The 15,287-nt window shown below is 36.2% G+C and overlaps 9 protein-coding genes across 9 annotated transcripts; 2 read left to right on the top strand and 7 right to left on the bottom strand. All coding sequences in view use genetic code 12, as the record gives it.

Moving 5' to 3' along the window:
- Nucleotides 1-42: 42 nt before the first annotated feature.
- DEHA2D13244g (DEHA2D13244p) lies at nt 43-1,083 on the bottom strand (the record flags this gene model as incomplete). The annotated part of the gene is made up of 1 exon (XM_459050.1): nt 43-1,083. One exon carries the CDS (start codon nt 1,081-1,083, stop codon nt 43-45), a length of 1,041 nt encoding a protein of 346 aa, XP_459050.2.
- A 480-nt stretch (nt 1,084-1,563) lies between these two features.
- Nucleotides 1,564-2,883, bottom strand: DEHA2D13222g (DEHA2D13222p; the record flags this gene model as incomplete). Its single annotated transcript, XM_459049.1, has 1 exon — nt 1,564-2,883. The coding sequence occupies one exon, from the start codon at nt 2,881-2,883 to the stop codon at nt 1,564-1,566; it is 1,320 nt and encodes a 439-aa protein (XP_459049.1).
- A 219-nt stretch (nt 2,884-3,102) lies between these two features.
- DEHA2D13200g (DEHA2D13200p) lies at nt 3,103-4,893 on the bottom strand (the record flags this gene model as incomplete). Its single annotated transcript, XM_459048.1, has 1 exon — nt 3,103-4,893. The coding sequence occupies one exon, from the start codon at nt 4,891-4,893 to the stop codon at nt 3,103-3,105; it is 1,791 nt and encodes a 596-aa protein (XP_459048.2).
- Nucleotides 4,894-5,363: 470 nt separating this feature from the next.
- Nucleotides 5,364-5,615, bottom strand: DEHA2D13178g (DEHA2D13178p; the record flags this gene model as incomplete). The annotated part of the gene is made up of 1 exon (XM_459047.1): nt 5,364-5,615. One exon carries the CDS (start codon nt 5,613-5,615, stop codon nt 5,364-5,366), a length of 252 nt encoding a protein of 83 aa, XP_459047.1.
- Nucleotides 5,616-5,942: 327 nt separating this feature from the next.
- Nucleotides 5,943-6,521, bottom strand: DEHA2D13156g (DEHA2D13156p; the record flags this gene model as incomplete). Its single annotated transcript, XM_459046.1, has 1 exon — nt 5,943-6,521. The coding sequence occupies one exon, from the start codon at nt 6,519-6,521 to the stop codon at nt 5,943-5,945; it is 579 nt and encodes a 192-aa protein (XP_459046.2).
- A 493-nt stretch (nt 6,522-7,014) lies between these two features.
- Nucleotides 7,015-7,959, top strand: DEHA2D13134g (DEHA2D13134p; the record flags this gene model as incomplete). Its single annotated transcript, XM_459045.1, has 1 exon — nt 7,015-7,959. One exon carries the CDS (start codon nt 7,015-7,017, stop codon nt 7,957-7,959), a length of 945 nt encoding a protein of 314 aa, XP_459045.1.
- A 535-nt stretch (nt 7,960-8,494) lies between these two features.
- DEHA2D13112g (DEHA2D13112p) lies at nt 8,495-10,654 on the bottom strand (the record flags this gene model as incomplete). Its single annotated transcript, XM_459044.1, has 1 exon — nt 8,495-10,654. The coding sequence occupies one exon, from the start codon at nt 10,652-10,654 to the stop codon at nt 8,495-8,497; it is 2,160 nt and encodes a 719-aa protein (XP_459044.1).
- A 198-nt stretch (nt 10,655-10,852) lies between these two features.
- DEHA2D13090g (DEHA2D13090p) lies at nt 10,853-12,295 on the top strand (the record flags this gene model as incomplete). Its single annotated transcript, XM_459043.1, has 1 exon — nt 10,853-12,295. The coding sequence occupies one exon, from the start codon at nt 10,853-10,855 to the stop codon at nt 12,293-12,295; it is 1,443 nt and encodes a 480-aa protein (XP_459043.2).
- Nucleotides 12,296-12,300: 5 nt separating this feature from the next.
- Nucleotides 12,301-15,162, bottom strand: DEHA2D13068g (DEHA2D13068p; the record flags this gene model as incomplete). Its single annotated transcript, XM_459042.1, has 1 exon — nt 12,301-15,162. One exon carries the CDS (start codon nt 15,160-15,162, stop codon nt 12,301-12,303), a length of 2,862 nt encoding a protein of 953 aa, XP_459042.2.
- Nucleotides 15,163-15,287: the final 125 nt, after the last annotated feature.

Raw genomic sequence — 15,287 nt, 5'->3', positions numbered from 1 at the left:
TGACTTCATAGGATTTATATATTTAATATATTAATTATCAATTTAAGCTGCTAGGGGCATTTTTGCAACATATGGCTCTTCTAAATAATTTATCTCTTGTTCAGTAAGTTTCAACTTAACTGCCTCAATAGTGTCGTCAATTCTTTCTTCCGAATTAATACCAACAATTGGAGCACAACCTTTGCTTAATACCCAGGCCGAAGAAACCACTGACATACTAACGCCACGTTTTTTTGCTATTTTTTCAACCCTCGTCACAATTTCCTTATCATTTTCAGACAAGACATCCAATCCCAAGGCCTTAAAGGTTTTGTCAGATGTTGGATTTCTATTAAATTGAGATTGGATATTCACGGGTCTTGCTAAGAGGCCTCTTGCATTAGGCGACCATGGAATTAAGCCTACCTTTCCAAATTCAGATTCATTACAGAAAGGAATCATCTCTCTTTCTTCCTCACGATAAAGCAAATTGTAATAATTTTGCATACTGATGAACTTGAACCATCCATTTTTTTCAGCGATAAATTGCAATTGGGCGAATTCTGTGGCCTTCATGCTTGAAGCACCAATATACCTCGTAAGTCCTTGTAAAACCACATCATTTAATGACTTCATAATTTCAGCTTTTGGTGTTTGCTTGTCCAATCTATGAATCTGCAACACATCGATATATGTACCTAATCTTTTCACAGAAGCATTGGCTGCATCGAATATGTGCTTTCTAGATAACCCCTGCAGATTAATATAGTCACTTTCTGGAAATGACTTATAATTTGACAATTTGAAACCGGGGGTAGTTTCATCCACTGGGAAATACAATTTTGTCAATATCACGATCCGTTCTCTTGGAATATTATACTTCTTGATAAACTTACCAAGAAGCTCTTCTGATTTACCGTTGGAATAAACATCAGCAGTATCAAATGTTCTTAAGCCATTATCATAACACTTTTTTAAGATACCAAATACCTTTTCTTCATCTTCAAGGACCCAATCAGCCCACTTTTTATCACCGTAGGACATACATCCGACAATCACCTTAGAAATCTTGAGTCCTGATTCACCTAAATTTATAAACTCCATTTTACTTTCACTTTGGCCGATAATGCTTGGTCTGCTAGTATGGATTGTGAATTATACACTTTCAATACGATCATTTGATAATTAGTCATCGTGATATATGCGCACTTTTGATCTGACAGATCTCGTATTCTGTTGCAGTTTTTATTCAAGACGTATTAAAAATATGGTACAATACAACTGAAAATAGAAAAAAGTGTTAAGGAGATAGTAATGTACTAGGAATCAGGTATTTCTTTGGAAAAAATAGAACACCAAATTTCAGGAGCTTATAGAATTGATTGCAAAAAGGCATATCTATGGTTATTACAGAGGCCTGATGGCCATTACCACTGTTAGCTTCACAGTGTCCTTTAAAAGCTTCGATCTACGAAAATAGTTTATCTGATCATTGTAAAAGATTACACCGTACATAAAATAAAACAGGGAAACATAATCCATCGAAAACTAATAATAAATTTACTTTCTCGTAAACTCGAACATTTAATTTTTAGATCTCTTAACATCCGATTCTTCCAAGCCTTCAATCACATGGGGAACAGGTTCCGTTGGTCTCACATGAGGAGTAGCAACATCAGCATGGAAATCTTTGATAATGGAATCGACGTCATCAATGGTCAACTGTCTAACATCACCCAATTTCTTAATCTTGTTGGTGACTTCCTTACATTGCTCATCAGATAATTGTAAGTTTAATTGATCAACTCTTGACTTGATAGCATTCCAACCAGTTAATCTGTTGGCGAAATGAATGTATCTAGTCAACCCAAAATCTGCAGGACTTAAAATTTCGTATGTCGAAGGATTAGCCAAAATAGCTTTAGCATGAATACCAGCTTTATGGGTGAATGCACAGAATCCAGTAATAGGATTATTGAATGGAATATTAACCTGAACCGCTTCAGCAACCAAGTTTTCCAAGTCTCTTAATTTATGCAATTTATATTTGGATAAAACATAATCTCTGTCAGCAGCAACCATTCTGGCCATCAAGCCACCCAAAGGAGTAATACCGTTTCTTTCACCGATACCAAGAACTGATACATCTATGAGTCTAGCACCACCTTCCAAAGCAGTGTAGGCATTGGCAATGGCACAACCAGTATCGTTATGGAAATGACATTCAATATCACAATGAACAACAGATCTTAAAGTTCTAACTAATTCGTAGACTTGTCTTGGATTAGCACAACCCACAGTGTCGGCAATACCCACTCTATTGACACCAATCTTATCGACTGTCTTGTAGATATTCAATAAATCAACCAAGTCAGATCTAAAGGAATCTTCAGACGAGAACCTGATTTCTATACCCTTGGATTTAACGAATTCAATAACTTCAACGGCAGATTCCGCAATGTAGTTCATATCCTTACCGTGAGAAAATTGTCTCAAGAATTGAGATGTACCGATGACAACATCGACACCATCAACACCAGTCTCGACTGCAACTCTTGCGTCATCCATATGACATCTAATGTGTGTTAAGATCTTGGCCTTTAAACCTAATTTACAAATGGCTTCACAGTCCTTTCTACTCTGTTCAGAAGCAACTGGTGATGTCAATTCAATATAATCGACACCAAATTCATCTAAAGCCTTAGCGATCTCAATCTTTTTCTCAGTTGAAAAGAAGGCATTTGCGAACTGCTCACCTTCTCTTAACGTAGATTCGATTAATTGAAAGTTTGAAACATTGGATAAGAAGTCTGCTGGGTTTGGCCCGTATGGATTAGAATTGATTTCTTGATTTGATTTATGTGCGTCTTCACTGACCTTTTTAAAGCCTTCAGGAGCCGACATAGTATTTGGTTAATGTTCTAATCTAATTTATATTCTACCTAACAATTAAATGGAGGAGATAATGAAAAAAGCAGTATAGGATGAGTTGAAAATAAGCTGAAATTAAGAATCTCTGAGAGGCTCGCTGAAAAATTGATAAGATGAGACATATTATATAAGCAATTCCATACCTCTTTGCTATCTAACTATTTAACAAGAACATTAGTTCGAAATAGAAAATTAACCTCTAACGATGGAACCTATACCCGTGGCGTAATTATGTACATTATTTTCAAGCGTTGATAAATATAACGCATATTCGTAGTCATCATCGCTAATTATTTGCGGCACCATATTGTTATGATGACTGTAATGAGATTCGTAAGGTATATTTGGCAGAACATCGCTGCTGTCTGTTTCTAGCGGAATTAAATCAGGAATTAAGTCATCGTAATGTTGATCATCAATATGGGATATTTCCCAAGGATCAATCGATTCTGGAAATAAATTGAACTTCAGAAATTGGAAGATGGACTCTGTTAGTTTGTCGTTACTTCTGATTAGGGATCTGTTAACCCTTAAACATGGTACCACTCGAGGATCGTAGGATATCAAATCCAAATATTTGTGGAGTGTAGCATGGTAAGGGGGTATTTCAGCTTCGTTACCAGCGTAATATTCGTCTGAGGGAGGGCGATCTTCTTGACTTGGGGTACTTTGGGGTGTATCATCGCTCGAAGGATGCCTATCGCACGGATGTAATATTCTGGGTGAATTGTGACTTCGAGGTTTTCGTTGACTGGCCCGCAGCTCTTCGTTTATGACATCATTTAATATAGGACTTCTTAGATGTGTTTGTATTGGCCCCGAGTCTGTTCCTTGATGCGAAGCAAAGTGTGGTTCATCTGGAACTTGACTCAGTTGTTGCACAATTTGTTTCAAACGGGATTCTGAATCTGTTGCGTGTGATCTGGCCGGACTCCCTGGCGGACCATGTTGCTGTGCAAGATGACGTTGACGTCTTTGTATTGAAGATGTTTCTGGAATTTCTTCCCAAATTTGTGTTTGATCTGCTTGTGGGCGTCTTTGTCGATTATGTCTTGTACGTGTCACTGAAACTATTTCCGATGACCATGGCGGTTCTCCTTGTGGATCCAGGACCTGTCTATGGTTGCGTTGATTCGAACTTGCACCTGGAGAAGTTTCGAGGCATTTTTGGTGTTGTCTCGTGTGTTTATGACGCCTTTGTCTTGAACCGTTTTCTTCAGACTCCAACGACAGTTCTGCATTCTCGAGCGAGGTATGCTGCCGTATGGCATGTTTTTGATGTCTTCGAGTTTTGTGAGATAATTCATCATTAGCAACTTGAGCTTGTTCATCTTGCAGCCTCACTTGCATCGGATTTCCGAGCCGTATATGTGATGCCTCTTGTAACAGCTCCTGAGTACGAAATGACTGGCGACTCAGCGACTCATAGTCCTCCAGACACCCTACAAACCCTTCTGGATGTTGTTTCAGATGTTTCAGACGTCTCAAAGAAGACTCTTGTGCAGCCTGGTTCTCTCTTTCTTGGGGCCTCTCTCTACGATGTCCATGCTCATTATTGGCCATTTGAGACCGCCTATGTTTCGGATTTTTCAGGTGAGACCGCAGTCGAGATCTAGGACGCATTTCTTGCTGTACTTCTTGCTTTACTTCTTGCTGCTGTTCCTGAATCTCACTGAAAAGAACCTGCGTCAAGACAGACAGAAACCCATGTTGTAGCTGTGCAGCTTCATTCCCCCCATTTTGCTGTCTCCGGCGAACTTTCATCTCTTTATGATACTTCTTTGCTGCCTTATCAATATCTCTTTGGCTTATTTCGATGTTCAAATCATTACTTTGTACATTCTCGATGCGAGATCTACTCTTGGGCATTGCCGCCCGTACGGATTTTCCAGCAACATCCTCGGAAATTAACAGCCCGGTCTTGTTGCCTTCATCATATACATTAGGCTTCACCACACCATTTATTGTATCTTTAAGCGTCATGATACTAGTTATCTTGGTATAATAATGGTCTGAAAAGTAGGAATTCCTAAAATAGAAAACAAATTAAAACCTGCAAGCGATACTGCATATGACGATTACAGCATTATACCATTGATAGCAGAACAATCTTCATTAAGAGGTCAGACAACTAACTAAGTAGCGTAACAGGAATTGGGTAGGTGCTCAATGCCAGTGAAGTGTGATTATAGAACATCATTCCCAAGCGTAGTATAATTGAGTTTTTTAGGTCTACAAGTTCTATAGCAACAATATTTATTGCAAATAACCAATATAACACTAGCTAAACCAATTCATTTTCATTTGCAATTTGCAATAGAATCAAATCAATTGGCCATGTCCATAATTATTATAAAAGAATCAATTGGAATTATTGATAATCGGTATAAATAAAAACTAAAGTGAAAAAGTTTGAAATTTTGGACTTAGTACCAATGGCAAATAAATCATGCTTATTTCTTGATATTGTTGATTTCGTCCTCTAACTTGTTAATACTTTCCTTTTGTTGTTGTAACTTTTCTCTTAAGGCTTTTAATTGTTCGGCTTCATGCTTCTTGACGTAGACGTTTTCTTGAGCCTTTTCCCTTTCGGAGAATGCGTCGTTGTTGGCATTTGGAGAATCAGTACCTAATGCAACTCTGGCGGTGGAGAATTGTCTGACGGACGATTGTAAGGTACGCTTAGCAACTAATTGAGATAACATTGTTAGTTTAATTGATAAAATAGTGGCGAAACGGTAGGAAAAAGAACAGGGGCCTACTTAGCCATTTATCAGTCCTGGGAAGTCGGGTCATGTTATTGGCCATATTATATACAGGAATCACAACCCAAGCTTCCCTAATGGAACGATCAATGGCTCGATTTGACCGTTTAGAAGGGGGATATAGTAATGGATTAGGAGGTGACTCTATGTAATGGCGAGTGAGAATTAGGCATGAAAAAACAACCTAAACGTTTACTATCAAAATTGCAAAGAAAAATAGACTGAAAAAAGTTTGTGGATGAACGTAAATTTATTGACTATATACAATTACATGTTTCTGGTAGCAAGATATCTGGAGTGCTTGTGGACCGTAGACAACAAGCCACAGGTTCTTGCTCTTTTGATGGCGTTTGACAATTTCTTTTGGTTTTTGGCGTTACACCCAGTTATTTCTCTAGGTAAAATCTGGCCCGTCGAGCTCAAGAACCTCGATAAAATCTCTGGCATGGTATATATGTCTAACGGATCGACACCAGCCTTTTGGAACGGATCCACCATCTTCTCATATGGCACTGCTTGTCTTCTTTCTCTCTTTTCGATGTCCATTTTATCGTTTGAGAAATCAAATGGATCGTATGTTTCACTCAGATTGAATTTCTTGGTGAATGGCTTTGCAATGTTAATTGGAGGCTGCGTGTTCTCCTGTAATGATCTAGCCATACCAACGACTCTACTGATAACTGAGCTATTATTATTGGACGATTCGTTTCCTGCCCATGATTCACTGCTCTTCATCTCTGGTGTCGATGGGAGCGACTTATTATAAATTCTGCTTCTTGTACCAATACAACGCACTGGGGTAACCCGGGCCCCGCTAGCAGCTTTCATCACCCTATTAACCAACATCCTTGTCGTTAATGTGCTTTGATATGTACAGTAGACTTGAACGAAAAAAAAATTACCGTTCTTTGAAACGATTTTTTGTGTAAGTTTTTAAAGCGTCCAACGAAAAAATGAAAAAGTTCGCTGAACAGGAACTCAGACTTAGTATAATACTAATAGATAATACGATTTAAGGGTGCCGAAGCTTTTAAATAAGTCTATATAATTTGCTGAATCGACTCTATTTTAGGAGATAGTCTTATTTGACAATTTATTTATCCATATTGGGATATTTTATCTAAGAGAGCTTGATCTAAAGTTTCGATATTAGTAAGGAAATAGCGTTACGTTGGCGAGTATTTATTACAAGACTATCAAAGAGGAAAGGATAATACCGTTGGTTTTTTTTGCCTAAGATTAAGTGGATTTCAATAGAAGAATAGACAATTTTCCTATATCTTAAAGTTTATATCGAATAGCAACCATCATTTACATTTGAATACATACATAAAACAAAATGAGTGAAAGAGGACCAGATCAATGGTTGGAGCAGATCAAGAAATGTATTGCATTATCTGAGTCGGACATGAAACAATTATGCGAATTGGTGAAGGAATTGCTCATGGAAGAGTCCAATATTCAACCAGTCCAAAGTCCTGTGACGGTCTGTGGGGACATCCACGGGCAGTTTCACGATTTACTAGAGTTATTTCGTATATCAGGAGGGTTACCTAGGGATGATAACAATGTCAGCTATATATTTTTAGGTGATTACGTTGATAGAGGATATTTTTCCTTGGAAACATTCACATTATTAATGGTTTTAAAGGTGAAGTATCCACACAGAATAACATTGGTTCGTGGTAACCACGAATCAAGACAAATTACACAGGTTTACGGTTTCTACGAAGAATGTTTAACCAAGTATGGCTCTACGACAGTGTGGAAATACTGCTGCCAAGTATTTGACTTTTTAACATTGGCTGCAATTGTGGACGGTAAAATATTGTGTGTCCACGGTGGTTTATCACCCGAGATCAGAATGCTTGACCAGATCAGAGTTTTAAGTAGGGCACAAGAGGTTCCGCACGAAGGGGGGTTCTGTGACTTAGTCTGGTCTGACCCTGATAATGTGGACACATGGGCTGTATCACCTAGAGGTGCTGGATGGTTGTTCGGTTCTAAAGTCAGTCGTGAATTTAATCATATAAACAATTTAGGTTTGATTGCTAGAGCGCATCAATTAGTAATGGAAGGGTTTCGATATCATTTCAAAGATAAAGATGTGGTTACAGTTTGGTCGGCTCCAAATTATTGTTATAGATGTGGTAACGTAGCTAGTGTGATGCAAGTTGATGAAGATTTGGAACCGAACTTTAAAATCTTCAGCGCCGTTCAAGATGGTGATTTAACGGCAAAGAATAATCCTAATAAACAACAAAGAAGTGATTATTTCTTATGATGGGTTCACACCTCAATGAATATTCAATTGCCTAAGTCTACTCGAAAATTCAATACAAAACTCTGTGTGTTACCTGATAGTGCATTTTGGTATCATGACATCAAATTATGAGATAATACGTTGCATTACAGATGTGTTTATATTTTCATATCTCATGACATGATCAATTCAATTTTTAATTTGCTTATCCTTCCCAAGTGTTTGTCATGCTTTACAAATGCTTTTTAATTGACTCTAATGATTATGATGAATGTTAACCGTTCTTTTACCTAGATATTTTTCTCTACATATTCAATTACTGTATAGTATCATTACTTTTATTACATAGTATAAAAATAAAACCTTTGACTGAAATAGAAATTATCGTGGATGCAATCGAAGTCTTGATAACTGAAAAAAGGATTGAAGTGATCTCAGAAATTGAACTACATTGTTGTTTTACTTTCTACGTGTGATCTAAATTTTACGTGTTATTATAATCATCTTACGTATGGTACATGCAGCTATATGAATTAACAAAAGGATTTTACAGTGACTAGTTTTTGCCCTTTCTTCTCTTACGTTTGATACCAATGATATTCTTAACGTTATCAGATAAACCAGATTTGTTCTGTGGTCCTTTAGATTCGGTTTGATTTCCATTAGGTGTAGGTTTTGCACCTTTATTCATATTACCTTTTCTATTAGGGCCCTTTCTTGCTCTTTTATCGTTCTTTCTCGGGTCACCCTTATTATCTTTACCACCATCCCTGTCATCTCTTTTTCTCTTCCTATCGAAGCTCTTCTTCTCTGTATTATTTTCATCTTCTTTGTTATTACGAGCTTGGTATGTTTTTTCCCTTCTTCTTTTGACAACTTCAGCGTTTTCAACAGCAAACTCAGCAATTAATTTTCTTTTTGCAAGACCTTCCAACTCGGCTAATTTTTTTTCTTCATCGGTCATACCTTCTAAAACTTCAGGAATAGTAACTTCATGAGCATTTAACCATCTTAAACCCATCAATGCAGTTTTATGATCTCTGAATTCGATAAAACCATAACCTCTACTACGTCCAATTTCACCACTTCCTTTGATTTCATTGATAACTTTAGCTTGTTTAACAACACCCAATTTTTTTGTCTTTTTCTTATCTGTTTCAAATTCTCCAATATCATGCTTATGTTTAACAGAACGGTTGAGTTCCTCTTTTGATAATGGTTGTCTTTTTTCTTCCTTCACTTCAGTTGCAAATTGAACAACAGCCTTACGACCCAATGCTTTCAAAGCTTTTGAATTCATAGCTCTTGGAAGATTTCTAATAGCTAATCTTGTCAAAGATAAATGCAATGATGGAGTTTTGTTTAATTGTTGGACTCTCAACTTGTAAGATTTTTCTCTCATTTCAAGATCAGTTTTTGATATGAATTGAGCTAATTTAGAATTTTCGGTAATACGACCTTCATTCAACAAGTATAAATTACGTTTATCTTTTTCAGATGGCGCCTTACCTAATATCTCTTTTCTCTTTTCAACATTTCTTTCAGCCAATTTATGAGCAGATTCTCTATCAACAGCAGATGCAATGGACAATATACGTCCCTGATAGACATAAGCTGGAGAAACATCATCAGCAATTAACAATGACGTAGAAGCAACAGATGGTGCATTATCTAAACAATCAAGGTAAGCATCTTCTTTTTTGAACGCAACAAAGGCAGAACCTTTTGCTAATCCGCTTTCCCTATCAATAACAGGCAATGCATACTTAACTGGTCCAAATTGCTCAAAATGCTCTTCCAAGGACTCAGGTGTGGCATCATACGGTATATTACGAACAAAAAGGGCAAATGCTTCTTGTTTATTATTCTTTTTCCTTGGTATTTCTTCTTCCTCCTTTTCTTCCTCATCTTCTTCAGCAACCTTAGAATCAGGATTATTTAATTCGTCAAAATCTTCCGCAACATCAGATTCTTCATCGTCATTTTCTTCGACTTCATCTTCTTGACTTGGGTCTATCTCTTCTTCATCTTCTTCTTCGTTCTCTTCTTCTTCTTCCTCGTCTTCATCTTCTTTGATTTCTTCCCATTTAGATTTTTCAATGGCCAAATCAACAGCGACTTCTCTGTCGTCGATCTTCAATCCAACAGAATCTTTTACAGCCTTTTCGGCCGCAGAGTCCTTTTTCATTGTCACAAATGCAAACCCACACATCTGCCCACCTTTCTTCTTTGGGATGTACGCATCGTACACTGCACCATACTTAGAAAAAATCTTCTTCAATTGATCTGGTTTCTTACAAGACCAAGGCAAGTTACGGATAATTAATCTAGCTCTTCTCTTTTCGACAGGTGCTGCCACAGTTCTTTCTTTACTAGCTGTGACACTGCTGCTTGTTCTATCTTTACGCTCTCTTCTTTTCGCAATATCAACTCTTAATAAACGACCCTTAAATTTCGACTTTCTAGATTCAACTAATGCCGTCAATGTATCTTCATCTAACGTGAATGAAACAAACCCAAAACCTCTTGATTTTTGGTTCTCGTCATTAACAATTACTGCATGCTTCACTGGGACGAATTGTGAAAAAAATTCCTCTAATTCTGAAGATGTGGCTTCAAACGGGATAGAACGCACGAACAACGTTCTTCTGTCTAAATTTTCATCTAAAACTTGATCCTCTTGTTTCTGAGGGACTATTACTTCTTCTTCAGACATTATACGATCTTTAAGTTTCCCTTCAATGAATATATCTTCTATTATAGCAGCCTTTAATCTGAAAAACTAAAAAAAAATTTAGTGTATGCAGATCGCTCTTCTCGAGAGTTACCCGCATAAAATGACATATAGAGAAGAGTAAACACAAGATCATATAGGATAATGCATAGACAGTGAATTGTAATAGATAATTCAGGAATGGCTAAGAATGGAAAAGAACGACAGAATGTGTTACCAAATACTTATATACCAGTTTTGCCTAAGAAAGTATTGAATAATATACTCTCCCGACTCACCAGATCATCTCTTTTGGAACTAATGTATATATGGCCGAAGCTCTTGAATACACAACCACATATTGATAAGGGCCAAAACAAGTATAAGCAAAAGGAGTTGAACAAGAAAGTTTTACGAGAAGTGAATGAAATTAAACATGCTACTTCGAAATTCCCCAAAAGAAAGATTATTGATAAATTACTTTTTGAATATTGGTCCAATGGGTTAAATCTACTCCAGTTATCACAAGTAGATTGCCAATTGATTGTGGATAGACCAAACGCATATTATTGGATACTGTCTACAGTAAGAGATATGGATAATAAAGAAGTACCGGTACTGCTAAATCCCAAGACTTTTCTTGATCAGTTGGCGAAGGAGTTGAATTTATTATACATGACGTACATCTATGTGTGTCGTCATCCAGTATTTCCTTTAATAATAATCAGGATCCAAGTGTTTGATTTGCAACCAATCAATGCTTCCAATAATGCCAACAGGCCTCATATTTCTTCTCATCGGCCTTATTTTCTTGCTGTGCCGATGAATTCTCCACATATTATACATTCGACTGGAAATGATATAGTAGCTAAAATTGTGCTACAGGCTGTTGAAAGAAATATTCCTCAAAATCCTAGGAATTTACTCAGGCTTGAGACGTCGCCAAACCAAAAACCCATAAGATCATTAGAATCAATGCATATATTACACGGAAATTCAAGATTTGGTAATAGTTTAGGTATTTGGACACCTTACGCCGATGCCACAGTAGATATGTTACCATTAGGACCACCAGAGAAGCACAATCTTTTACAAGAGAAAAATGAATCAGAAAACGAAGATGACGACGATAATGATGATATAGGCTTGAAAAAATTGAAACAAATTGCCAACTTAAGATTCAAAGGATCTATAAATGGGAAACTTAAGTCAGAGAAGTTATTTGATGATAAGGAAAGAGCGGGGAATCTGAGAAAAAGGAGGACTCGGATGTACGACAGTAATCTCAATAGCAGCGATGACGAAGAAGGTACTGAAGGTTTCAAAAGTGGTAGGAATGAATTTACCTCGGTTGCTCCAATTCAATACTCTGAATTTATAATTAAAGACGAAATCAAGACCAAGGACAAAGTAGAAAATGCGAATCCCCTACATCAAAATGAGATGGAGGAGGATAACTTCAGTCGGATAACTATGAAGTTGAGTGGATTGGACGTGTTTGCGGGCCTACACGAAATCTCTACTAAAACTACAAACAAAACTGATATGATTATAGATCCTGCTACAATTCCTTGTTGGCTTACAGGCGAAGAAGGAACCAGCTGCGGTGTTATTAAAGAAGGTAAATTTTCTAAAACTTTATAATTTATTTAATAGCCTAATCTTGTAATATAGCTCTTGACTACGTTCAACATATTTTCATGCCCATTACCAAGGTTCATAGCATTTTCTTTAATTACCTTTAAAAGGTTAATGTCCTTATATTTAAAAGCTTCATTAGCAGCCAGGATTAGATCCTCATTTTGCATATACATTTCAACTTTTTCAGAGTAGTGAATATCAGAGCAATTGTTGATGTAAATTGAAATCTGATCCTTAGGCCCATTATATGCCATGCAGGTCTCGACAAACGGCTTAAACCCTATTGGAGACTTGAAAATAGGTTTGTCACTTTTTGAATCACTTCTGTGCGACACAAACTGATATAGCTTATCAAATTCCTTGTTTTTGGTATACGCATCAAGCACTAGATACCAAAATTTCTCTTGACGAATTTTTAACTCTTTTACAATTTTTAAAGCAGGCTTTATTTGATGCATTTGTATTAATTTTATGAGAATTGGATTGACTGATTCCTCTTTAAAAAAATTGACTTGATATGTTTCCGAAAGTCGTTTCTTTAGCTCTAAAATTTCGATTTCACGTTGATATATTCTTGCGCTTTTCTTATTAGTGGTGCGACCAGTCAATTTCGATAGTTGCAACTTATACGTATCGTAATAACTTTCGTTTTCTGTCTCATCAACGTCTGACTTTGATATGAATGATTTTACTTCTAGAAGTTTAAGGTCCGAGGTTTTGTCTTCCTGTTTATAAAACTTTTTTAATGATGATTTGTTAAACTTGCCAATACTTTCCACCCAAAAGTTTCCTATTAAGTCACCGCTAATAAACAAAAATTCGTTTGATGAGCCTTTATCTTTGAATTCTTTATTAGAAGTATCAGTAATTAAACCTTTTTGTTCGTTTTGGTTTAGAATTTTAAAAAACTGTGATACCGATAATATATCACGAAGATGGAGTAAAAGTAAACGACATAAATCATAATCTCCACTCTGAAATGACTTTATCAACGCCAACTCAAATTCTCCAAATTTCAAAAACTGGTTTACCTTTTTTACTGCAGAAGGTGAAAAATTGATCAATAATTTGCACAAATTGATACGGCCTTCCTCATAGGCAACATTCGATATCTTGTCAACAGATATATAATTTCTCGAATTTTTAATATTCGGACCAATAGCTGATGTTAGCTTCTTAGAAATTATTTCAAAAAGCTCCATATCGGACATATTCATTTCTTTTCTTATCTTGTAACAGCACCAATGGATATACACGAGTTCTTTCAAGTTCTGTAAATCAAGTAAATCGATCACTTTTAATGCAAGGAAATGTAAGTCTCTTCTTAATAACATTTGGATCAATTCCTCCCATCCAATACTTAAAAGCTCGTTGTAAGTTAAAAATATTCCAAGTTCCGATGATCCTAACTGATTCAATACCTTGAGGTAGTTCAAAGTTTTTAAGTATTCATCAGCATTATAATAATCATCGTAATAAGCCTTTCCAAAGGACACCGCCTTTAACATTTTTTTTTGCCATGATTGATTAAATTCATTAAGAGATGCCTTTAAACAATCATTAATTGCAAGAAGAAGGGAATCATCTGATTTTAAAAGAGAAATATTAGTATCTGACTTAGATGCATGTTGCGATAATTTATCAATGCAATCAAGTAATATGCTGCTTGGATGCGATGATCCAATTTGATGTAGGTTTATACTAACATCAGGAACTCGACTTAAAAACTCAACTTTCTTTTTAGTAATAATTTTCAAGCCATCAGGCTCAGTTTTAAATATTGGGATGGTAAAAGAAAATTCTTCGTTTTGATTGCTTCTTGAAAGTGAGTCCAAATCAAAGTCTTCCTCATCAATGATATCATAAAAAAAGGAAATTGAATTTTGGCCGGGTCCAATCAACTTCAACTCGTCTTTTAAAGAGAGTACAATAGCATCATTTCCACACCATTCTACTTGATATGGCGAAGAGGAATCATTAGAAGTGTCATATTCGAGTAAGACTTGGTCAAATTTATTACTTATGACAAATATCCTTTCGACTTGAGAATTAAACAATGCAATCAACTGACCATTGGGTGATGCTGTCAATTGTGTAAAAGGTCCTTCAGTCAAACCGTGATCTATAATTTCGTAATTACTCAACCTCAAGTCTATCTTTATCAGAATTATTGTCTTATCAAAACTGACAAGCATATTTAAAGACTCATCGTCGAAATGCAACGGATTGACACAATGCATCTTAGAAGCCAACGAGATTTCGAACGGTATTTGGTAGTTCGCAAACGTATCTAAGTTTGTGATTATGAACCTATTAGTCAACTTTAAGACTAGAAAATTTCCCCAAATCTTAACTTCACGGATTTGAAACACTTCCTCTTGTTGGTTACTCTCCAAATCAGTTATAAATTGCAGTTGCGGAGCAAAATTACCTGCCCGATTAGAATTATCCTTTCTATTCAGCCCGTTTAATGGATTATTTATGCCTGTATCATCAAGAGTTATTAGGTTCTTGGTATACGAATGTTCGCTAAAGTTACCTTTGAAATCTTGATAGTATCTGAACTTTTGGCTGTTCAAAACGACACATAATTCCTCGTTTCTAAATACGTAATCCACTATATGTTCTGTAGCAGTACTGTTAAAAATAACGGACCATATTTTATCTCCACTCAACGAATATATGTCTATGACATTTGGATGTGGAACAAACCTCGATGCCAACGCAATTAGTGTCGTATTTGTTGATATCGCTATCCTATAATTGGAATAAATATTTTCAATTGACCAATTTAATGTCTCGTAACATGGTCGGAGACAGTAGTAAACATCTTGAAGCTTCTGCCACCCAAGTCTTGGATTAGCTAGCATAGTTCTAGTACAATCCTTTGTAGATTACTGGTATAGATGTGTTCCCTAACTTAAGTGAACCAAATTCTTATGAATTGATATACACGTGATATTTACCATAAAGTCAATTTATAAATATATCACCC

This window comes from Debaryomyces hansenii (assembly GCF_000006445.2).
Source record: "Debaryomyces hansenii CBS767 chromosome A complete sequence".
In the NCBI taxonomy this organism is placed as follows: Eukaryota; Fungi; Ascomycota; class Pichiomycetes; order Serinales; family Debaryomycetaceae; genus Debaryomyces; species Debaryomyces hansenii.
The sequence above is the reverse complement of the archived record's forward strand: the minus strand, read 5'-3'. Positions and strand labels throughout refer to the sequence as shown.